The 24999-nt window shown below is 42.3% G+C and overlaps 1 protein-coding gene across 1 annotated transcript in view; it reads right to left on the bottom strand.

Annotated features, from left to right (window-relative positions):
• Positions 1 to 24999, bottom strand: part of KIF26A (kinesin family member 26A) — a 144843-nt gene that overhangs the window by 43160 nt on the left and 76684 nt on the right. Inside the window, exon 6 of the mRNA XM_019551159.1 lies at positions 2278 to 2461. Within this exon, the coding sequence (XP_019406704.1) occupies positions 2278 to 2461 (184 nt within the window). The remainder of the gene's footprint in view (positions 1 to 2277; positions 2462 to 24999) is intronic.

Here is a 24999-nt window from a genome sequence, read left to right as displayed (position 1 = left end):
ACAGTGAAGTTACACGCATCTGCCAATTACTGCTGTTTGCTCTGTTTGCTAACTGCAATGGTGTTTAAAGCAATGAAGGAGAAACAAGTGGTTATTTATTCCCATTACTGTCATCATCACCAGGAAATTGTATCTATCTGCGTCTCTATCAGCCAGTCAGAGTGCTAGCAGGTGAAGGGGAAAAAATAAAGGAAGAGTAATGAGCACAATGGGATAAATGCCAGCAAAGGGCACTTGTTCATTATCATTCTTTTATGGGGAACAAGGCAGAAATGTCCAGCGATATAAAATACATACACGCACGTGCTAATCTTTTCCTTTGGCCAATAAGTATCAGCATTAAAACAAACAAGGCACCCTTTATACATGAGCATAGCTTTTACAATCAGCTAAGGAATCTAAAATGAAGAAAACTGCAAATTCTATTGCTTTAGAAGGCATGTGTGATCAAGTCCTTTAAGGTGAGTGGAAACTGCTCCTCCTGCGTGCCTGCGAGCTAAAAAGGCATGGTGCCTTTCTAAGGCACAATGCTTCACAGTGCTTTCACAAAAAACCATGCAAGTCCTCACCAGCAGTAATACAGTGGTGGGTCTATGTGCCACAACTTAGCTCTAAGGTCTGCAATGCCTGCCACGCCTCCAGGACCACTGCTGAGAAGCAAGCACACTCGCTCCCACTCAACACATGCCAAAGCCCCCAAAGGAGGCCACATAGCTGGTTTAGAGCAGCCTGAGTGCTCTGACTGAGGCATGCTTCATGGTGCACACCCAGGGGCACTCCAAACTGATTGATTTCTGGGCTGCTTCATTTCTGGGCTGCGAGACAGGCTAAGCATCAGCAGTGCCATAGCAAAGGGAGGAAAAGAGGAGCAAGCCCCAGGCACCAAAGCAAAGGGGCACCAACAGGCACTAGCCAGCCAAGGCAGGACACAGGACAGAGCTGAGAGCTGCTTGTTTGGGGGGGGGGGCCGCGGGGACAGAGGAAGGGCAGCTCCCACCACTGCATGCACTCCCGTGCAACCATGGGGGAGCATGTGCCCCCTGGATCTGTGAGTTTGGGTGGGCTGCCGCTGCGGCCTTTCCCCAGGCATCAAACTTCACTGCTATGGCACTGCTAAACATGGCAGAGTAGGCAGAGCCTGTTTCTTGGCACTGATGTAAACCTGGCTTAAATTTTCACAAGAAGAATGGGCAGATATAGTAAGCAGGACATACTCCAAGCAGTCATGTGGAAACAGTGTCTCATACTCAATCTTCCCTTCCCTCAGCAGTGGCTTTCAGCTAAGGGTTACTAAACTCACCATGAGCCTATTGTAATCAAAAATCCATCTGAGGTCTTCGCTCCAAATGTACGGAAAAACACAGGCAGAAACATATTTTCATTTGTACATTTCCAGCTTCTTAAAGAGCCTGTCACACAAAAGGGCAAAGACTCCCTTCCCTTCCACTTAGCATAAATATGCTAGCATGAACCATCATCTCCCTCAGCTCACTGATTTAACAGAAAAGTGCACAACAGTGTGTCATTTAAAGGTATTTAGACTGACAAATTCTTTATGTTAATGTTGATTTGTATGGTTACTTGAGGTGCATATTTTAACTCTCCTGTGCACATTAGCTACTTTAGTTCCATTTTGAAATGTTCATCTCTTATAACCTTTGTAAATAAGTATTCAGATGCTGTAGCTTGCTATTAAAAGGTGAAAAATATGAATAAAGCTTGAAATAGTTCTGTTAAGTTTTAACTGACTTCAAGTGAGATTAAGCACAAAATTTACAATTAAGCCTTCTCCCTAACTTTATTTTTTTTATTTGACTTCTGCAGAGTAACTGCAGATGTCCACATGAGGCAAGTGGGAGGGAAATCAGGACCTCTTGTATATAATCCTTTTATGTGCAGCAAAGATACAGTACCAGCAAGAATGGTTCAAGCTTCTCTGCACGGTCTCTGGCCAGTGTAGTAACCCTGTCCACAGCAGTCACTCTTTGCTTTAGGTTTGAGATGCATGTGACAGCCCATCTGCTCTCTCACCAGCAGCAATATCAACTGGCTTTTATGGAGCTGACACTGGAATCTGGACTGAGATGCCAAACACATTTACATGGGTCACCTGAGACACTTCCCAAGTCAGATAAGAACAATTCGAAGCCATATTTAAACAGGTGTGCAAAGCTCTGTATTCCTGTACCATTCCACGGCAGCCTGCTGTACGTTGCAAGCTTACAGCCCTTCTCAAGTGATCTAGAAAACTGTCAAGAGACGAAGACATGGTATTACCTTTCCAATGCCAGGGTTGTCCTTGATTTTTGACACAGCTCTCAGAAGGCATGGTGGTGCTGGGGGAGGACATAACTCCAGTATGCCACTAAAATTGGTAGCATAGATAGAGAAGTCATGGGAGTGTGGCAGGGGCGGGTGGTACTTCTTTCTCTTTGAGGATAGGTTAAGCTTCTGTGCTGCTCTGTACAAAATAATATCAAGAAAGAACAATGTTACTATGTGCTAAATACAATCTGGACCACTAAAACAGATGTTCGTTGTCATCACTGCCCGTTTAACAAATCAAGTCATTTCATTCTAATCAGATTTCATAAGGACACACCATCAGGAGACTAATAGAAGGAAATATGGGTAGAAATAAGGCTGGCAAGATATTCAGTTAATTCTTCCCCCAACAGAGTTTCAATTATAATCTAACTTTTTTTTTTCCCCCCAAACAGCTTGGCAACTGAGCCAAGACTGCCAAAAATCTCATTGACATCATAAAAGCTAAAATCATCCCCTTGTCACTAGCAGGACCAGATGGGCTTTGCTGGTGATAACATTTATGAAAGTGATGTTTTGTATTCTAACAAGTTACCCAACACAGAGAAATGACATTCCCATACACCACAAATCAACTGAGTGCAGAACTCCCCATTGTTGGCTGCAATGAAAAATGTTAGATAACAGAGAATCCCTTCAAGACAGATTGGGTTTTTTCCCCCCCTTAATTCCACTCTTCCACATTAAAAGGAAAATCTGTTCGAGAGACATGCTTTAATGTTCTAAATGATAGTGATCCTGCTTTTGAAATGTAGAATTTCAAAACACAGAAGATGAAGAAAAAATGTAAAACATACAATTAAAATTGTCACTTTGTTCTTTGTGAATAAGAATGGGATTAGAACCAAGGTTTCTGCTAATCTGTAATGACTGCACCAAACAGAATATCAAGAAACAAAAATAAAAACTAGGCTCTGCAGAATACCCACAGACAGTCAGAAAAAATCACCCTATACACTTCAGCAGAAGAGAATATATATTCATGTGCATATTCTAAATTCTTCGGGGGCGAAATCTCGGTCTGTTTGAAGGCAATGTGAGTTTTGCCACAGACTTCAGCAGAACAATGATTCTACCTGGGGACTTCTGCTCTCTCTGAATATTCAGGAAAGGCGTTTTTGGACAGTTTATACACAAATAAAACATCTTGAATAAAGAGCGTGGGCTCCAATCCAAAGTCCATCAATGGACAGCACATTGAAACACAAGCTGCAAAATGCCAAGAGAAGCTAAATTTGATGCGTTTTCATGACCATTTATAGTGCTATCAAGATTAAAATAAGCACAGATTCAAAATGCGACAGTGCTGAGCTGACATCTTTGGGTTGATCTTACTGACACTCCCCCAAGGTCAATGGGAGCTCTGAAGCTGGACCATTCCTCTGATTTGGGCCCATAGTACAGAAGCTTTTCACTCGAGATGCATCATCCTATGAGTGTGCGAGTGTTACATACTTTACACTTGTATGCAACCTTTTAGCCAGGCATCTCAAAGCATTTAACAAGTGTTAGGCCTGCCAACCTGCCTCTGAAGTTAGGAAGATTATATCTGGTGTTAATTTGAGAAAGGAAAGCACAGAGAATTTAAGGGGCAGATTTTATCCAGAACTTTACCAGGGGCTGAAATAACTCTCATACAATCAAACTTAAACAGCAAGTCAATAGCAAAACCAGGATGCAGAACCCAGATCTCCAAATTCCCATATTCTGTAGCTCCAGTGCAGTTTCTATTGATCAAGTCCTGGTTGGTTATGCATGTGACTTGTGCCATTAAAATCCCATTCACCTCTGAAAATACACATCTAAATTCATATAGGATGAGAGACAAATAGGTTGTACCACTCCACACCAGTGGCTCTATTCAGCATAATATATTTAACAATATTGAACAGCATTTGTTAAATACAGTAGATGGCTGTACTCTAGTCAGCATTGTTTTTTATATCCAATTAGTAGTTGTAGTTGCTAAAAATACATATCTAGTCATCTTGTTGACAAATATGGAAGATCACATTTACTTCTTAGTTTTCATGCTATGATCCACTGCTGAAATGCTAAAAACAGATCTGAAAAAAAAAAATCCCTCTTCAAAGTACAATCAAGATGCACATGAAATCCTGATGAAATAATTATTGTTTCAATAAAGTACACTGCAGGATTCCCCTGGGGAACCTATGTGAAGGAGGACAGGTTACAAAGAGTGAATGTATGCGTCCAATGTTTATTCTGGCACCACGACTAACATACCTAACTACTACTGCTTAATGTGTACAAAAAATGGCAGGTTAGAAAAACAAGCCCAGGTCAATCATATTAAAGTGTGGTATCTCCCAAAAGAACTATGTTAAAGAGCCGTCCGTTTTTAAAAGCCAGTGAAAGGCCACACAACTGAGCTTGGCTTTTTTAAATGCTCCTATGAGGAAAGGACACATTTCAGACAGGTTACCTTGCAGTGGCACACACACTGTCCATCTCCAACTGGGACAGCAGCATACCTTAGCTCGGACCCTTAAGTGTCTGCGTACTGATACAGCAGGTCCTTAGGAAGAGAATGCATGACACGTGTCGGGGATTTTGGCAAGAGGACCTCTCAAGTCCACGGGGGGGTGACAGCAGATTGGAAAAGAGCAGGAACTTGGAGAGCTTTTGCAGAGGATAATAGGAATTACCATATAATGAGCAACAGCCAATTGCAGCACTAATTATTTTAAGTGTTTATACAGGATATTTTCCCAAGGTGCAGCCTAATGCACAAACACACAATATTGATGTGTTTGTGCACAAGAATCATCTTGCCCAACACAAAAATGCTTCTCCTAGCTCCTGACTTAGCTTTTGCTTTTCCTGACTCTAACCTCAAATCTTCCCTAGAACTAGGCACTGGCTCCCTGACCCCTGGTTTCTGATCTCGGTCCGATCTGGATTACATCTCTTGTATTTCTCCTCAGCTTTCCTGGAACTTAGTCCCCTTGGCCTCAGCCCTCCAACCTGGACTCCAGCTTGGTGCTCTGGTAATCTGTGCTTCCACATTGCTCACTTTGGGGTTTACCCATAGGCCTGACAGCCTTTGTTCCAGCCAAACCCTCACAGGCTCTCTTTATCCTCATGTTGCACTTTTCAGATGCAATTTACGCCTGCAAAATTACTGAGACTCATGCAAAAGGAGAGATCTAGTTTTTGAAGGCTGCGTCCCATCTTTACCTAATGAGGCACTATAGTCTACCGGATCAAGTACAGGGATGGAAATTAGAAGAAATGAATTCTTAGTTTCTCCAGTGAGTTGCGGTGTAACCTTCGGTGAACTGCTCCAACTCTACGGCTCTGACTCCCCCTTAAGAAAATAGGGACAAAGATATAAGTACTCCTTGTGCTTTGAGATCTCTGGATGCAATATTACATAAAGGCAAAGTATTGTAATGATCTATTTTACTGATGTGAGGAATTTTACTGCAAAATGAAACTCACGCACTACCCCCATCTATTTCCAACAACTTGCATTGCTTCTGTAGTCCTCTAACAAGAATTCTTGCAATGGAACTGAGCCTTGGACTCTGCTCCCAGGCCTCGCTCTCCTTCTAATTAAAGCACCTGAGACAGTGGTGTATATTATTTTTCCCCCTAGCTGTGAGATCTACCGTCTGCATTTTGCTTAACTCTTTTCATCTTTAATAGAAGTTGTCTTTTAAGATACTCTGGAGAGTTCTTTCCTCGTAGCTAGGTGTCATGGCAGAAAATAAAGCTAATATATGGTACATGCAGGAGTACTCAAATATCGAGTGACAAGGGACAGTCTCTAACCTGCTCTTTCCTCCACACAATTTAAAAGATTGCTAAGTTTTCTGCCAAGCACAGACAACACCAGCAGGCAAAAGCCTGGGACGATCAATTAGCTAATGCTCAGCACCTGGGGAACATGTCTGCACAATAAGTGCATCAACCAAGCATACCTATTAAAAGAAACGCACATTGCACCCATGAAGTTAACATTTCATTTCCGGTATCTAAGCTGTATAATCAAAGCTCTGCACCAAGTCTTGAAGTTTATATTACCCCTAAACATTAAAGCTATTTAAAGTAAACACTATAAGTACTAGCAATACAATGTATCCCTACTCCACAAAAAGCAACCCAGAATGGTAGCTTCATGCAGATGTGTAAGGTCTGTCATTTGAATTTTCCTAAGTGTTCTACAAATATTTATCAAGCTTCAGAAAACTGTGAAGAAAGTACTGTCGTATATCTCATGTAGATGGGTTATCTGAGGCAAGGCAAGTTTAAGTGGCATGACCATGGTTGCAGAGCAAATTGATGGCAGTCGAAAACAGAACTCTGGATTATGGACTCTTGTAGCTGATTTTTGTCAGCGCTGCTTAATTACTAAAGACATACCTCAGTACTAATCATGACATCTTTTTTTTGGCAGAGCTTTACCATTCTGTTTTCAAGTTATTTTTATTTTACCTCCTCACATTATTATTTGTACCATGGCAATGTCTACAGGCCCCAACAGAGTAACAATACCCAAGAAAAAATTGGTCCAGATCTTAAGAAAATCATATTGTAAGATCTTCATATCTAGGGTTTGGTTTGGCGAGCTACTTAAATTTACAGAGAGACTTTGACCTGGCTTCTGAGCTCACTATGACAACTTGCAGAGTTGTGGATAAAGGACTCTATTTACTATCTTCACAATGACAATAACCGCTTGGCCTTTCCCAATTCCCATCTAGAAATGCCAGTGCCAACAAAGCGATCACAACCAGTTTAACAACTTCTTCCCACTACAACCCAACTTGAAAGGAAGCACTAGGAAAAGTCACAGAACTTGTCATTGTATCTGCAGTTCCAGTTATTGTTTCCTTAATTGCTTGTCAATAGAGACAACGAATAGACGGATGTCCTACAATACACCCTCTAGCAGCCTGCCCTGAACTTCCTGCAGCACATAAAATAAACTTTGTTGGCAGTATTACCATGATTATTGCTATAAGTTTAGAACCACAAATCAAATACTAGGACACAAAGCACAATACCGCTACACTTGCTCGAGGAAAAAAACCCAACAAACTAAATAAAACAAAACAGGGCATCGATTTCAATTAAAAGATCAGACACAGAAAACAATGGTTTGTACTACTGGGCCCATCTTCCTATAACATTTTTAAACAGAACTCCAAAAATGCCTACTAGCCAACTGTGAGGCAAGGACTTCTTAGAGTGATATCTTTTATTGGACCAACTATGTAGATGGGATAAAGTTAGACAAGCTTTCAAAATGTAAAACATTCTTCCTCAGGTCTCCAATTATAGGAAGCTGTGGAAGAATGTCTTGCATTCAAAAGCTTGTCTAACTTTATCCCAACTACATGGTTGGTCCAATAAAAGATATCACCCTAAGCAATCTTTGCCTCTCACACAATTTCTGGACCATCATGGCTACAACATTACTCTTACACTACCAGTTAATTGACAGTTATCAAATTCAAGACAGCCTCCATGGGTTTCTACATCAGGCCTTTTCTGGGGACGGAGCTACAAAAAAGGTTAAACAAGAATCTGGATTCTCCAAAGTTTTAGGATCTCCCTTTCTTCCCCGTTTTGCATCTCACTCTCATAAATACTTGACTGCCTCCCTCTCTCGAATAGGTGGGCCACAGCAGCCCAGCTGTATGAGTTTTAGTAAATCTTTGCCACTTTCTCCAGTGGAGAATCTGGCTCTGGAATATTACTTCTCCATGAGACTGCCCAGCCCAGGCAGTCACCAGCAATTGCACACTCAGTGTGCTAAGTATCGGCAGGATTCTGGAGACTGTTTCATCCCAGTTCCCTCCAGCTGCGGGGCCTGCATCCAGATGATCCTTGCTTAATAACAAGTCCAACGCATGTCACTTACTGCTTACAATTATGTTCCATACATCCAAGCTGCTGCCTGAGTGTTAACATATTAATCCATGCGACAGCAGGATGAGGTGTTTCAGCCTTCAGACAAAGAGCAATCTTACCTATTGGTGAACAATAAGACAGCTGCCTGGATAGAGATCTCTTGGGCTCTAGTCCTGTGCTCTGCCCTCTAGAGCAATACAGGCCAACCCCTTTGGCAGGCATGCCACAAATTAGCCCCACACCACCCACAAGTGCCACTCCCATCTCCTTTCCCTGCCCCATCTGCTACCTGTCTCCTCCCCAGTCTGCCACGTGCCACCACAGACTGTCCACGAAATGTATGTAAACCAGGGGTGGGCAATTATTTTGAGCGGCGGCCCGCTTACTGAGTTTTGGCCAGCCATCAAGGGCCGCATGGCAGGCAGCCAGGAGCAGATACATATTCATTTTCTAAATATTTTAGGGGCCCCATGGGCCAGATAGAACAGCCTGGTGGGCCACATCTGGCCCGCGAGCCGCATTTTGCTCACTCCTGATGTAAACTGTAGACGTTGTCATTGACTGACAGACCACACCAACCAGTACAGACTGTGTTATGAATAATATGTACTTAAGCTGGTATATAATCAATAAGCTTGCATGTAAAATCACAAGACATAGCCTGAAAAATTAGAATAAGAATCTGTGTACCAAGCGACTAATACTAGACCAGGTCAAGAACAAATAACTGCTGTTTGGAAAAGTGTGCAACAGGAGCCAAAAGTAACAACTGGTGTTTTGCGCTACCAGCGGAGCTGAACGTAGACAGCCAGAACTCTACTGCAATAATAACGTGCACCTGATAACCTATTGCACATTATAACTGGCCTACTTAGCAGAGTAAAAGCACTAGAACATGGCAAGTAGCATTCCCAGATGGTGAGGTAAACGGGTAAGAAGTCCTCTCTCCCACAACTGTATTTTTCACAAGGACACAGACCCCTGCTACCTGGTATCCTTAAAGTCCACAGGAAAACTGGTTCACTTCAGTTCCTAAAGACTCAGTAAAACAAAAACAAAAATGAATAACCCCAATGAGAATATTTATTAGAATACTCCACATATAAATATTGTGTGTCAAGAAGAGGAATCTGGGGGAAGACCTCAGCAAATTCAAGACAATCTGTTGCCACGTTCTTCCTCCCTCCTGCATCTCCCCGAGCTGGTATAAGTGAGAATCTGTACCGTGCTTTTGCAGGGAGCTAGATAGGCACAGAGACAAGTGCTTATTCTTATACTTTGGGGTGTAATCAATAAAAGGTTGGGTTATAGACCTGTCACTTGCCTCTTTATCTGACTTAGGTGGTAGTAATGCTTTACCTGCCACAAGGGAGTAGAGGATAACTGGGAAACGTGATTGTATCTTGATTTAGTATACAAAAAGAGTAATCAGTAAGGAAATTGTAACTGTCCCTGAATTCTTTGGCTAAGCTTGCAACGAAATCCTGATCATAGACAGGCTGTGGTCTTGTCTCTCGAAAGACCAAATGGTACCAAGTTTTTGGTAGTACCTGTGGCAGGTGCTGCAGGTTGGCCACCCCTGCTCTAGAACATGTCCTCTCTCTTGTTTGTATAGTTAAATCAGTGGGAGTAAAGCTTTTCTCATATTATAATCTCCAGGCAGGCGAGGCACCCAAACATTTGCTTATTTGGCCTGTCAGTCAAGCATTGCCAGGAAGAACAAGCAATTAGTGTTGGTGACTGCCCTTGCTCAGCTGAGTATTTGCTATTTCACAACATGCAAAATCAAAAGGTGACATTTTTATAAGGGCTTCCATTACTGCAGTTTGATCGAGATTTATAAAATGTCAAAACATATTACTCATAGCTGATGTTTTGGAGAAGAACTCTCCAGCATAAGAGTAAGTCCATGCCTTGCCTCTTAGATGAAGTAGGATAATCCCGTATTTCAGGTTTAAATTTCACTCTGAGTTTGAGCTGCAGCCCTTTTAATTTTCTGGTGCCATCAAGGACATTTTGGGTAATTCTAGAAACAAAGCTGGGATTTCTGTACTTAGATCTAGGATAACAATAGGCAGCTGTGCTTCATATATTTTCCTAATCAAAAATGATGGGCCAAATTCTCAGCTGCACTAAGTATGACATGAAAAGCAAATTTTATGCTCCCCCAAGGCCTCAGTCAACTGAAGTCCAAAGCAGTCCCTTAAGTTGCTATCAAATCAGAGCTGTCCAGCTTCCAAGCAGCCAGGGGCTACTTGCCCCACGAGGCACAGAAGGGAGACCCACAGCCCTTCTTGGACTCTCCCCTGCCCACCACTGCACCACACACCTACAACATGCTCCCACTGCACCGTGGGCCCATGACCCTCACCCCCACCATACCACACTCAACCCTCCCCACTCCAAACTCCACCATGTGCCCATGCAAGTACCCCCGAACCTTCTCCCCCACCACTGCATCATGTGTCCCAGACTGACCCTCAGCTCCCCTCAGTTGGACAGTCCTGCTATACAGCTTCACCCCACCCAAGAAATCCCTTGTGCCATGAGCAAACCTTGGTTACTGCTTTATGACAGCTTTATGGCTGCTGAGCATTGGCACTATATGATTCATGTTTCATAGTAACAACTAGTAAAGCACTAGAATGGGTATGGGAAGCACTGGAACAGGTCACCCAGAGAGGCTGCAGAATCTCCAATCTCCTTGGAGGTTTTTAAGACCTGCCTACACAAAGCCTTGATATGATATAGGTGGGAACAGTCCTGCTTTAAGCAGGAGTTAGACTAGATGACCTCCTGAGGTCCCTTCCAATCCTAATTTTCTGTGATTCTATGACAGTTGCTGGGGCTTGCCTCCTACCTTTACTAACTCTGCTCACTGATGATGTAAAACAAACCACAAGCTGACAAATACATTGCAGTACTTCCATACTCACTCGATGATTACAGCCTAACAAACTGCTGAAAACCCACATACATTAACCTTTATGTAAACAGTACTGTCAACGCCTGCTATCAAAATGTGTCAGCTCTTGAGCTATACACAACACAGATAGCTACACACAGAAAATGTAGTTCCCTCAAAACCAACAATACTACCTCACCCTATTGAATGAACAAACCAAGCTAAAGCAGGCAGAACTTCATCCACATTAGACAAAAACGTTAAGTTTTATTGCCCAGCCTTTACTAGACATAGCATCGTGAAACAGTATGGTTCAGGAAACAGAACTTTACTCACATTTGTATTCCAAAAAGAAGAGCACTAGACATTTTTAAACTAGAAAAGTAATGAAAGAGAAACAATTGCACTAACTAACTATTCATTACTGAAGTAATTATATAAACAGAGCACTTAACATTAGCCCTGCAATCCCAATTCCTCGTACACAGAAAGAAGATAGAGCTAAGAAAACTTCTCCAGCAATAGGTTATTTGTTAATGAAGATACTAAATTCTGTGTTATTTATCAAAAACAGCTGGGTATAAAAAGCAATGGTATACTTGTTGGCTGATCTTCGTTCAACTCACCAATGGGGGGGGTAAGGAGGCAGGACACAATGAGAGAAGCAAAGGTCACTGCTAAGAGAAGCTCCACTGTGCTACTTGCCATTGTCAGACAAAAAAAATGAAATAAATGGACTGGTCTAAACCAGTGTTTCCATGCTTCTATCCCCCCCCATCTCCCCACACTACCAGCCTGGATACAAGTCCACATGTTTTAACCTAGGCTCTACATTACTGAACAAAATCTAATGCGGTTTGCCCTTATTGCTACCTTGTTCCCACCTGTCTCTCTCTCTTAGCCATGAACAGTTCAAAATAGATGATTACCTCACACCTGCATCTCAATGGGCCCATCCAAAATTTACTCTGATTTTACCTCTGATTTTTCATCCGAGTGCTGGCATTTATACTTGCAAAATAGTTCTCAAAGGGCCATTTACTTATTCCACATATGTTCAATAGGCACTGGCAGCTTTAAATGACACAGTGGAAGTCATGGAATTGCAAAAGTGCTGACCACACACAAACTTTTTTAAATGGAGGGGGGACTTGGAGGGCCTGGTGTTGCTGTGATTAATTTAAGCCAAAGTAGAAGGCAAGGTAGAGTAAGACAGCTAACTACCTCTCTCTAAGCCAAAGTAGTTCTGAAAAGGTTCTTCACAAGTGCATAATGGACTGAAATTATACCATCAAATTTAAAACATTACTTAGCAGGGAACTGTAATACTCCTGTTCTCCTGTCACTATATGTAGCCTAGGAAGAGCTGTTATGAATGAGAGGTATTGAAAGATTTTGGACCCAAGATTCCTCGATTCAGCTCCAGCAAAGGTAGGCATTTTTCATACTGAAAAAGCACTTAGCACATTAGTGAAATGCATCGACCACTGCAACGTATTGCAAAAGAAGTTACCAAAACCTTTTGCCATCATCTCCGACTCATTGATAAGGGGGCGTTATTGTTTGAAGCACTGTATTGGGGTGCACTGCTAAGTCTGAAGAGCTGCTAAAAAGAAACGATATATGCTCTACATTACACTTAAGACCATTTGGGGATTTATTCTCTTTGCAGCTGATTTCATTACTAGCACTTACAATGGGTTTATTTTATGCTACTCAACTTCCCTTGAATTAGTTCCCTCCAATGAGTATTAATTTTGGACTTCCACTGGGCTGCAGCAAAACCTGCACAGGGAATGCAGGGCTCAGATTCAGCACCATCCCACACCTGGACTACCCCCTGGGCTTCTGCAGAAGGAACCACATTGAAACTATGCTGACGGTGTATTCTTTTGCAGTGAGGCTATGTTGTCATTATGAATTATAGTAAGTGCTGTTTATCTACTATGCTATCACTAAAGGTATTTCAAATACATCTCTCCTTTTTGGGGAACATTAACAAGGGCAAACAAAGCAGCCTACTTAGTACAGTGTTGCTTAAGAGTCTGCCTGCTTTGCAGTTTACACAGTGCATGTGATAAAATACCCAGTAATTCAGACTACAGCTCAACAATGAGAGCCAAACATTCAAGTAAGGTGGATTTCATTGTGCCAACTGTGGAGTCTGTCAGTCAGAATAAGGCATTACAATAGTTAAATATATAATTGCATATAAGAGCCTGAAAGTCACCAATAAAGTTAAAAGAAACAGGTGCAAACTGTCAAATTACAGCTGCTGGAAAGTCCTGATTATCATTTTACCTATGGAATGCTTCCTTCTGACTGCAGCAAAACCACTGCAGCTGCCACTGCTGCTAAGCTAGGACTGGGGAAACCTAAGAAACAGGAATCAAAGAATGGGCTGAAGTTCAGGAGTTAAAAACTCCACAAAATGAAAATTCAAAGCAGACAGGAAAGAACAAGCAGCTCTTTTTAGGGGGAGAAAAAAAGCTCCTCAAAGTCAGTTCAGGGGGATGGGAGAAGGGCTGTGGATAGCAGGGAAGAAAAATATATGTAGTCATTAGGTAGCAAATAAATGGTGTTCAGCAGGGAAGCAAAAGCAGGGCAATCAAGCTCAAAATAAAAAGAGAAGAGTCAGAAAATACAAAAAGCCCCCAACCACATGGGGAAAAAATGAAACAAGGAATGCCAAGGAAAGGAAGAATGAGGTCAAATATCCATAGGACTGGGGCCAAGATTCCTTGCAGATGCCTTGGGCTCTGCCCATTTAAAAGACTGCACTCACTCCAACCCTTGTGCTTCCCACTGTCTCCAGTATGCCCATGCTGTCCAGTCACATCATGCCATCCGCTGTAAACTCAAGCTCAGGATCTTGGGTTCTCCCTCGCGCATATTTATGAGATGTTTTGATTTCAACCGATTCAACCTAGCTCTCCCTCCCATGTCTCATGAATGTTTCAAAACATACAGCCAGCAGCAAGGTTAGCAACTACGCCTGAAGCTAATGGACTTGGACTGCCCTAGCCTGCAGCAGCTCCGTGAGTCACTGCTCCTCACTGGAGCCAGCATCTAGTGCTCCACAAACCTGGGTTTTATTTAGCCAGGCTGCTCTCCTGATGGGCTAGCCACAAGGTAAAAGGTCCTATAAGGAAAGCAGATAGCCATGAAGATGGGAAGTGTTTGCTTGACTACAAATTCCACACTTGTGATATCATACGGTGAAACAGAAACAATCACAGGACATTTGTTGTTGCTAGCAAGTATGCAGCAAGTGCCTTCCAGAGTACTTCTACATCCTCGATGGGCAAGCCGTGCACTTACCGCATGATTTTTTAAAGCTTTCTGCCAGGCATAACGGCTCTAATTCTTCCTCCTTTGCTCCCTGTAGAATCCCCACTCCTTTCCTGCAAGCAACTAAGGTGTTTCACATAGGATAGTACTGTTCTTCAACAGTTTTATCACTGAAATTTGAAGCCTTAGAACAGCAGTGCCTAGACCTCCCATTTACAACCACTAAATTCCCTAACCCAGCAGGAGACGCTGGGAAAGCCCCAGGGAGCATGCCTCCCCACTTCCACCTCCTAGGGGAGCAAACACAGCACTGCTTCCAGGCCCAACCCATACAACCAGCAGGGCCTGATGGCATGAACACCAGCATGCCGAAAAAAGTGGGCCCTGATCCCATCTGCGTGATCCCTTCGCCCATCCAGGCCCTTTGAAACAAGTGTTATTTTTATTTTATTTTTGTTTATATATACATTTTTTTCCCAGCATATGGGCCTCTGCTGCCTGCTCTTCTGACCTGCATATCCTTGCATTCACCAAAGCCTGGCGCTCTCCCTTCAACTCGGTTCTAGCTGCTGCCTTCCTCCCCCGCCCCCAGTGCCCCCACCTGGCCAACCTAAGGGCTACAATGCTGGCACTGATCCCCCGCTCCCACACCCCTTTGCACTGCTTTGCCATTCCCAGCTTACCCCTCCTTTCCATCTTGCATCTGCATCTCCCTTACAGCTAAGCCTCCTTCTCCTCTGTCCTTACTTTTCTCTTATTTCCCTGCTTTTCATGCCTGGCAGGCTCTCTCCCTAGCTCTCCCCATGATCCCCTTCCCTCATCTTGCGTGACTCCATTTTCCACGGTGATGACCCTTCTGATCCCACTGGCCCTATGTGCTTCTTGTTAACCTTGATCAATGGCTCAGACTCGACTCCCCTACTCAGCATCACAGCCATGCTCCACACCGTTCACTTCCTAGTCTCTCTGAACGCCCCATCTCTGACCACTGTTTGCTATCCTCTGACATCGCGCATTCCCCCCTCCCCCATCTAATCACTCGGTCCTTTTCTGATCTCCAGTCTATTAACCTCCCTGACTTCCCTGCTGCTCCCCTTGTCTCAGCTCCCTTCTGCTGATGCTACCTTCACTCTCCTCCTGACGGCTGCAACTTCTCTACACCCTCCCTTTCCTGAAGCATTGTCCTGCAAATGGTCTTTTGTTTGCCACGTCACTCTCCAACTCTCCATAGGCAAGCTCTCCGAGGAGAGAAACCAGGTTTCATCTATGCTTTTAAAGCACTACACAAATGTATGTTGTTATAGTAGCGATAATATCAATAATGATGTTCAGCTCTTCAAGGCTTCCTGGATCTGAGGCTTCGGAGAGCCAATTCTGCCTTAAAGAGCAAAGCCTGCTTGTTTTTCTAGTTCAGATGTGTTACAATATTCCCCTCATGAGTTAACATTAAACAGGATACAAGGAAAACATCCATTGTTTTGTTTGTTCTTAATTACATACAACGTTATGCAGCCACAGCAACTAGGAAAACTTAAGCTTTCCTAGAATGGTATGAGATGTTGTCCAATTCCACATTTCCTGCTCCAGCCTATTGCCATTTCCCCACACCTGCGTAACACTGTGCCACGTATGTTTATTCTCATCATCAGCAAGCAGTTCCTCGATAGGTGGATTACAATCTACCAGTCAACACAGGAGTCATCAGAGAGTCCAGGCCAATCTGAGATCCATGTCTTTGACTGCAGATATGGCATATAGTTCCTAGAAGAAGGAATGGGTCCTGGTAAAGTCAGGTCACAGCTCCTTCCCTTTGCCTGTCTTGTCTATCTGCCTCCATAACGAGGCAACTTTGCTCAAGTTTGTTCATGAGTTACCTTATTGTGCCTCCTGGTGCCACTGGGGGTGATTTGGTACTCAGTTCAGGGCTCAGCTCTTAAGTATTGTTGCTAATATCACATTCTTCAGATTGGCCTTCAAGGTGTCTTTGAGTCTCTTCTCCTGCCCACCTCTAAGATGGTGACCATCAGCGAGCTGGTCATACAGGACCCGTTTTGGGAGCCAGTTGTCAGGAATCCTTATAATGTGTCCTGCCCAACTGACACGTCAGATTATGCCATAGAGATAGCCAGCAACTACATCCCAACAGGCACAGAGTGGCCTGAGCAAGACTGGGAGAGTCCCGAGCTTGGCCATAAAGCCAAGAAAGCTCCCTCTGTTTTCATACCCCTATGAAGTCCTACCCAATCAGTCCAAGTTCTCACCAAGATGAAAAGGATGCCAAGAAGGGGCATGCCCTCCCATGTCAGAAGGCAGAGCCAATAGACTGTGGGCAGAAATCTGCTCCATCCCAGAAGATTTTCAGGGGTGGAGGAAGGGAAGGGGAGGGATTTAAAGGTACAAAAGGATACTCAGGCACTGTCATCGACAGAGCTGGGCATTTAACACCCATCTATCACCCAGGTAGATGCTAACCCTCTCCCCAGCTAATTCACATAGCTGGGAGAGGCTCAAGACCCTATGCAAGCCTGAGGTACAATCTCCAAAGCGGTCTTCCAAGGACATGGCAGCTCCACACAACTCCCTATGGAAAGCTGTGGCTTTGGACACTATCATCTGGTCCTATGCTCAAGTGCCAGTTTGCCAAGCAGGTATAAGCGTTGCTGGGCATTAACATTAAAAAAAGATGATGTGCCTCCAAATCATAAATAAGCAGTAACAAAAGTGGCAGGAACATTGTTTGAGGTTTAATGAGAATGGGCCGCAGTTCCAACTAGTAACTGAGGATCATTAATACCAATCAGCCGTTACACTCCTGAAAATGGCTCTGTTCCTAGCTTGCTCTGGCTACTACACTGCACTAGAAAGATGAAATATACCTGGGCATGAGGATCTATTCAGTGGGACAGCGTCAATTGGTCTTTTCTGGATAATTAATTCATACGCTGGAAAACCTTAAATCTAAAGAGAAAGCGTATGATTTCTTGGGTGTGGATTTTGTTTAATGAGGAGATTGAAAGCAACTGACTGTTGCGTTTGCATTCCCAGAATTCACTCCTGTTAGCTTAGCAGTGTGAAAGACTTCTGTTTCAGACTCTCAGACTAGCCAGAACGAACACTAGGCAGCACTGAGACGTCTAACTCGGTATGTGACAAGTCGCACATTCCTTTCACCTTCTTTTGAACTATTTACTCATACCCCAGTTATCTACTTTATCTGTCAAACAGATTTAAAATTAGGCGAACTCTGCACAAACCCATGACACCAGTGAAACCTGCCAGGACACAAAGTAAAAAGTTTACAGCAATTAAATACAGAAAACTGATGAACTATGATATGCACTCAGTGGAAAAAATAATGCTGTATTTAACAGGTCTGAGAATTAGAATGACAGACTGGCATAATTTAGCCACAAACATTTTTACACAGCAACTTGAAAAACGTATGGTTCATTTTGGCTGTTCTCTTTTTCCCCTCCATTAAATTCTGAAAGTACTGGTAGTCACAGAGTAATCAGGTTTAACAGGTTAATATATGCCTCAAGTATTCTTAATACATCATAATCTTCTTTCATGGAATTTGCATCACTGTCATACTGAACTACTGATTTTAGGTTGATGCTTTTAACATGTTTCTATGGTTACTTTCCAAGGTCACATCATAGAAGCTTGAACAGCAGTTCATAGACAAAAGGCAGTTTGCATTCTGTGCTGTATTAAATAATTTATGAAAAGTTAAGGCATCCTCATGGAAAAAATATAATACAAATACATGGGTCCTGAGGTCTGTTTTCCAACAGACAGTCATAAAACACTACAAATAAGCCACGTCTCCCTAGAAGCCTTCAAGACTTAGAACATTTTAACTTGTTCATATGGCACAAAATGCTAAGCAATAAATTCTGACTTTAGATCCACACGTGCAAGTCTATGGGAGCTGCATAGATGAATGGCAGAATACAGAAACTTTAAAATTTGCTGCAAATGGCTTTATCTTATAAATCCAAACACCACCTAGTGCCGTGGAAAGTATTTTAACTTAAAATGTGAAAATAAACAGCAAAATTTGAAGCCAGCAATAGTCTTTATTACTTCCATCAGATTTTCATCCAAAGCCACACAGTTTTCTTTCCATAATCATTGTCTCTGTCCGCAAAACATTCCAAATTGAGATTACTGTAATGAAAGCTTGTACACAACATATCTGAAGCGCTGAACCTACTGCTACACTAGATCACAGTTTATTGGAACTAATTGAAGTGTCTGAGGCTTGGAAGAAAAACACATTAGTCATTTAGTGGTTGTGTTAATATTGCTATGCCTTTCTTGCAGTTTCATTAGATACAGACGGCTTCAATACCCTAATCATATGCTCAGTCACAGAACAATCAGTATACCGAGTACTGACAAGCTGTCCCACCATGCCTAAAGCTGATAAGGTGTCTGCTCTATGGGTAACCTCAATTATTGACTGTATTTTATGGTCAATCTAATGACCAAATGCTTATCAGCGAACCATCAGGTGCCTGTAATAGGATAGTGACCCTTGGTTTATATGTACCATTACTGCTCATTAGTGAATAATTAGATTCTTTAATCCACAACTCACAAGCATTAAAATATGATTGAGTATTGAGAATCTACAAAGTGCCTAAGTTTATTTTTTTTAAAAATGTATTCAATTCCAATACCCAGTCTATGTTTTATGTTCTTCATAAGCAAAGGGACTGATGAATTTTTTTTAAAAAAAAAGTTTCCTGTTTTTTTTCCAAGTAAAAAGCACACCACATTTAATCTCTTATGCCACGTGTAAATAAACAGACACAGCTTTCTTGCAGACTCAACAGTATACAGTCAACAGAAAAATAATGAACCTACTTCACCACTGCTTTACTCCAGTTTTCTCAATTTAAATGGGTGTACACCAGTGAACTGGGACCTCAATGTAACACTTTCAAATACACCCAAGTAATCCAACTAATACAAGCTACCTGGAAGCCTGGAAGTATTACCTGAGATCTCCAAGTCTTGCTTCAGCCACCAAGTAAACAGGATAACTGGACAGACACCTGATTAACTTCAAGGAGAAAATGGACTTGTCTATACTACTTCAAGACTACGTGAGGAAGTGCTGTTGTGGAGCCTGCCAGGCCGACTCTTGCAGTCTCTCTCCCAGACCTGGTGCACCTTACTCCAGGGCTGGCTGATTGCCAGTATGCTAAACTCACTCCCAGAAGAGCAGTAAGCTAAACTCACACCCAGTAGTGCCCTGCAATACCTACATCACATCCATTTCAGGAGGTAGCATGCAGGCTCCTGAAGCAACATAACTATACACAGTGGGTGCCAGGATGCACCAACCACTGATAGTTTTCCTTTTTTTAAAAAGATATGTATGTGCTATATTAATGGAGGGGGAAAAGATATATATATGCTAATATATAGATGCAATACATTTACTTTTAGTGGCAAACCCAGTCTCATGACCAAATGGCAAGTATACAAACTCCTTGAAAAGTATGGAACATGATAAGAGGCACCTATTATAACAAGGAAAAAAAAGCCTCTCTCACAAGCTAGTTTGGAAAGATGAAAAGATGCACTGACAAGATTAAAAGTGTAGAAGAGCTGCTTAACATGTTGCCATTTCTCCACCCATCATGTGCCAGTTTTAAACCCCCAGAGCTCCTTACTAACCATCTTGCCCGACAGCTTGCTCCAATCATACATAAGTCTTGCCTTCCTGCTCCAGAACTGGCCACAAATGTTTTCCTTAAAATACAGGCTCCCCAACAAGGCATACAGATGTCACCGCCACAAATCGTCACAAGTCACCAAAAGACACAAATAGCAGATTAATGGTGATGGCTTCAATTTTTAAGGGGCTCAATTTCTCTCTCTCTCAAGGGAGCGGTGTTTTCCCTTTTGGCAAATAGGCAATTAACCTCTTCCCCTAAGTGGACTCTCATTCTTACCCTCCTCCTCTCTCCCATTTCCCTTCCTGCTCTTCAGGCAACAGTGCTCCCTCTCCCTTGGGTGCTCCACTAACAAAAGAGTCTTAAAACTTATCATCACCTTATACTACCAACAAACCTTTTTTTTTTATTCTGTAACGTTGGTAAGGAGTGCAACAGCAACAGGAGTGAGCCAAATCAATAGTACTATGGGTCAGATCCAGTCTGGTAAATGAGGCACCTAAAATGGCAGATTTTGGTGGACTTGAGGTTTCTGCTGCCAGATCCAGACTTACCATTCAGGTACTTCCACTTAGGTGTTGCAAGATACAAAATGTAGACACTTTGACCAAGGAGTGTGATCCGTGTCTACAGGGTTCGGCACCTACTTTCAGTGAATGGAGAGACCTAGGTGCGCCCTAAGGATTATCCAGATCACCCAGCTGCTCAGTAAGGAGGTGACTACAGCCAGCACACAGAGGGAGCATCTGAACTCCCCTCCCACTCTTCGTCCAACCTTAGGTGCCCGACTCAGGGCCTGGCTCAGGCACCTCCACCAGCTTAAGATCCAGGCACTTAAACCGAGGCTTCTACACATAGTGATGTGCCCCAGTTTGAGCAACTAGGCATGGAGCTCCTTCCCAAGCTCCACTGTTGTCCAGGCACAATGCAGAACAATGCCTAATTCATGCCCATGGCCCTGGGAGGCGGAGGCAGGTACAATCCCATCACATGCCTAACACACACCTACAGCATTAGTTAGTAAAATGCACAGAACCCGCAGCTGTTTTCATGCAAGCACTTGACCAGAGGAGTAGGTGGTGGCGACAAAGCCTGTCTTTTACTTAACCAGCCTCCCAGAATGTGGAAAACCTGAATTGTAGGCCTTCTTCAGTCTAAGGCGATCCAAACCTAGCACTCCCATTTCTCAGGCATGAACCCTAGAAAGCTGGACCACTGTGCAGGCAAGTACTTAACAGTCCTGGGGACATAAGAACCAGCAAACTGGAGCCTGACACTGCAGCCTCGTAGTCAGGGCATTTAGATGAACAACCTGGGCTCCATTCCATGCTCCCTGAACTGTCTATGCATCTTCCATTAGACAGACATTGGATAATAACAGAAATAATCCTGAGAAGACAGCCCAGAAGCCAGGGGTCTATTTTATTTTATTATTTCATTCTGCTTGCACACTTGCTTCTACTCTTCTTTTTTTTTTTTTACATTTAATTTTGGGTACTGAACACTTCCACTTTAGACACTTTGCATTTCAGGCTAATGAATAAATGACCACAGTAAAAACAAAAGTAGAACATAATTAAGCTTGAAGAAACCGAGCAAGCCATTAAAATGAGAAAGAGCTCTTTATTTAACATGCAGATTGTCTGCACACATACAGTATCCTTAACTAAATAACAACTAAATAAATACATTCTGTGCCAGGGGTGTCTAAAATGATTTTCATTTTGAAGCCTGAGTACACCTTACGACTAGGTAAGTATTGTGCAGCAGAACTTTATTATTCTTCCCCCTCTAAGGATATGAGCCCTTGTTTACCAGCTTCAGAGCGACTAATGATAATGAGGTTACAAACACGAGGTTACAGTTTTGCACAAAGAGCAAATGATGAGAGCAAAAAAAAAAAACAGATGCCAAGGTGTGGCAACAACCAGCGACTGAAAGGAGAACCTGCAGCATTCAGAGATGCAGCTTTTAATGTAAGGGCAGTTATCGTTATTTATTTGCATTTTGATAGCCCTGCTCATTAACCAAGCCCCACTATGACAGCCACTGCACAAATACAGTATAATAAACAGTCCCTGGCCCAAAGTACATATCGTCTAAATAACAATGACAGACATATGGGAAGGGGAGGGGTAGGAGATGCAAGTAGGGAGAATGATGTGATGGCAGCAAACGGCCGTAACTCTTCTTACATTTTGTCCAGAACAGAGCAGTTTACATGAGACAGGAATAGCTAAAGAAAAAGATAAAAGGAAAGGAGATGCGGTAATAAAGGAAGGGTCTCAGGGGAACAAGGCAGGGAATAGTAATAAGGGAAAGGAAGGGAAAGAAGCTAGATAATGTGAAAGATAGGTGGAGGGGGTATACATGAAATGAAGAAATTGTGAGGAAAGACCAGCACCAGCCTGATGGCCAGTTAAAATTGTAGAAAATATTCAGGTGATATCATGACCTGTGATCTCTGATTCCACTGTTCCTGCCAACTTCACTCTCCAATGGAAAAAAGGAGTCATCTAAAGGACACGTGGTTTGAGAAGTAACAGGGGAATCCATTTATCCTTGGCACTCGTGAAGGTATGTCCCCTGGCCAGACCTGGGACTAAAGCATACTGGTGAGACGCACCAGCCCCAGCTCAATCCTATTTTACTCCCATTTCCCAGTCCAACAATACCTGTTTAAACTGCTTCTGAAGTAGCTTTCAATTCAGAGCCCATTTTTCATTTTTGTGACACTCTGCAATAACTATAACCTACTTCTTTTAATAAGATTTTTTTTTTTTTAAATACAGCTTTTCAACATTTGCTTTTACTTGAAACAGATTTTCATTAAGACCTGGGTTTTGGTAAATGGGAAATTTCAGAAGTCATATTATTAAATACATAGGGCCAGATCCCGTTCCATCGACTGGCCATCTCAACCGACTTCAGAGCTCAAGTGTGATTCTATTCCACCTTGTTCAAGGTCCTGAAGCTCCTTTAGTGCAGTTAGCTAGCAACCTATGGCCCCTGCAGGCTGGACACAGCTGGTGGACATAGGGCTTCAGCAACAGGACAAAGCCCTGGCTGCAGGTGGGTTCCAGCCCCCTCCCACCCACCCTCCTCTGACCCAATGTGGATCATCCCAACCCGTAGCCAGAAAAAGTTGGCTGCCATTTCATTAATGCAAATATTTTTGTAACATGCTATTTAAAGGGTCCAAAAATGGAGTCATTAAAAAGCAGCAAGGAGGAAGAGAATCCACCTGCCTTTCATATTAAGTCTTTCAGGGATTTGAAAGAGGTGGAACAGAATCTGGATCTTACTGAAAATACCAGAGAAATATTGCAAAAATAAATATACAAATAAAACACTTAGATGACTGATCATTGTTTAGAAAATTTTGTTTTTCATTAGACTATTTTTCAGCTATACACACACACACACACACATACACTTCTGAAACACTTAGTGGTAATACATTTAAGGGCCCATTTTTGGATGGTGCCAAGTGCCCCGTGACCTGTTTCCAAATACCAACACAGTCAACTGGTGGGGGGGAAATGAGCTTGGCACTTCCAAGGCTCTGGTCTGCAAAGAGAGTTGTTTTGTTTTTTATATCATAAAGACATAGAGAAGTAGGGCTAGAAGGGACCTCCAGAGGCCATTTAGTCCAACCTGCTACTTGAGGCAGGATCAGCCCTATCCAAACTACCCTATGTAAACCATAATATATATAATTTGCAAAAAAAAATTCAACCTGCTCAGTTATCAAGTTAAAAAGAGAACAGAAAGGATTTTCCCAGATGACAAACCGCATAATTAATCACTATTACAATGTTTTACCAGAATTTATCTGCCAAAGCTGTAAAAATTTGAGGACAAAGATGAATTCACAGAAAGTATTTAGGGCTGGATCTAAAGTGTACAAATGTCAATGAAAGTCTTTCCACTGATTTCAAAAGATGCTGCAATAATTGATGAGGATCTTCCACAGCGAAGAAAAAAACCCTGCTAAACAGAAAAGGCTGTTACTTCCCTCTACCCTTTACTATTATTTCAGACATTTGTTTACAGTGAAGTTATAACCCTGAACTTGCATGACTTTCACAGATTAGTTTCATTTAAAACAACTACAGCAGAGATGTTGCAAAAGGGCAAAAGAAAAAGACCACAATATGATGTTCCACCTGTGTTATTAGAAAGTTTTACCAGTCTAAAACGCTTCTAAATGCCATTTGGAGATGCATCTTTTCTAACACTAGGTTACATGATCTGTTTTCAGTAGGAAAGAGTTTGAAAAGCAACAAAGCTCTAAATGTGTGCTGTCATTTTTTAAATTTGAACTTACTACCTACTTGATAGTTTGGTCCATTTACTTAATATCAATAATTAAAAGCACCAGCTTTTTTCAAAATTAAGTTTAAAAAACTGTTTTCATGATAAGCGCTCACTGTGAGAATTCTATCATTTTTTTCCTAGCAATTTTCTCAAAGCATGCCTGGAAATGTAAGGTTTTAATGCAAGAACCAATTTTGTTACCAATCATGGCAAAAAATGCAGTTAAAATGCCTATGTTATTTCACTACATAACAATCTAAATAAAAGCTGTTTTTCAATTTTCCCAAATAAAATCTGACCCGATGAAAATATGATTTCCCCATTTTGGACTGATGAAAAGAAAATCTCTCAATGTGGATGCATATTCATCTTCTGCTGCTCATGAGCAAAGGTTGTGTAAGCACTATCTGTCTATAGAACGAAGGGTTGCTCCTTCTGGTACATCTTGTACAATCAGCGACTGCAGGTGCACAAAATCAAACCAGCATCTGATTTTACAAGACAGTACATGTAAACATCTTGGAGAATACAGCTGAACCCATCATGCACAAAAGGTCTAACACAGACACAGACAACACTGGC

This window comes from Crocodylus porosus, unplaced genomic scaffold (assembly GCF_001723895.1).
Source record: "Crocodylus porosus isolate Cpor-Errol unplaced genomic scaffold, CroPor_comp1, whole genome shotgun sequence".
In the NCBI taxonomy this organism is placed as follows: Eukaryota; Metazoa; Chordata; order Crocodylia; family Crocodylidae; genus Crocodylus; species Crocodylus porosus.
The sequence above is the reverse complement of the archived record's forward strand: the minus strand, read 5'-3'. Positions and strand labels throughout refer to the sequence as shown.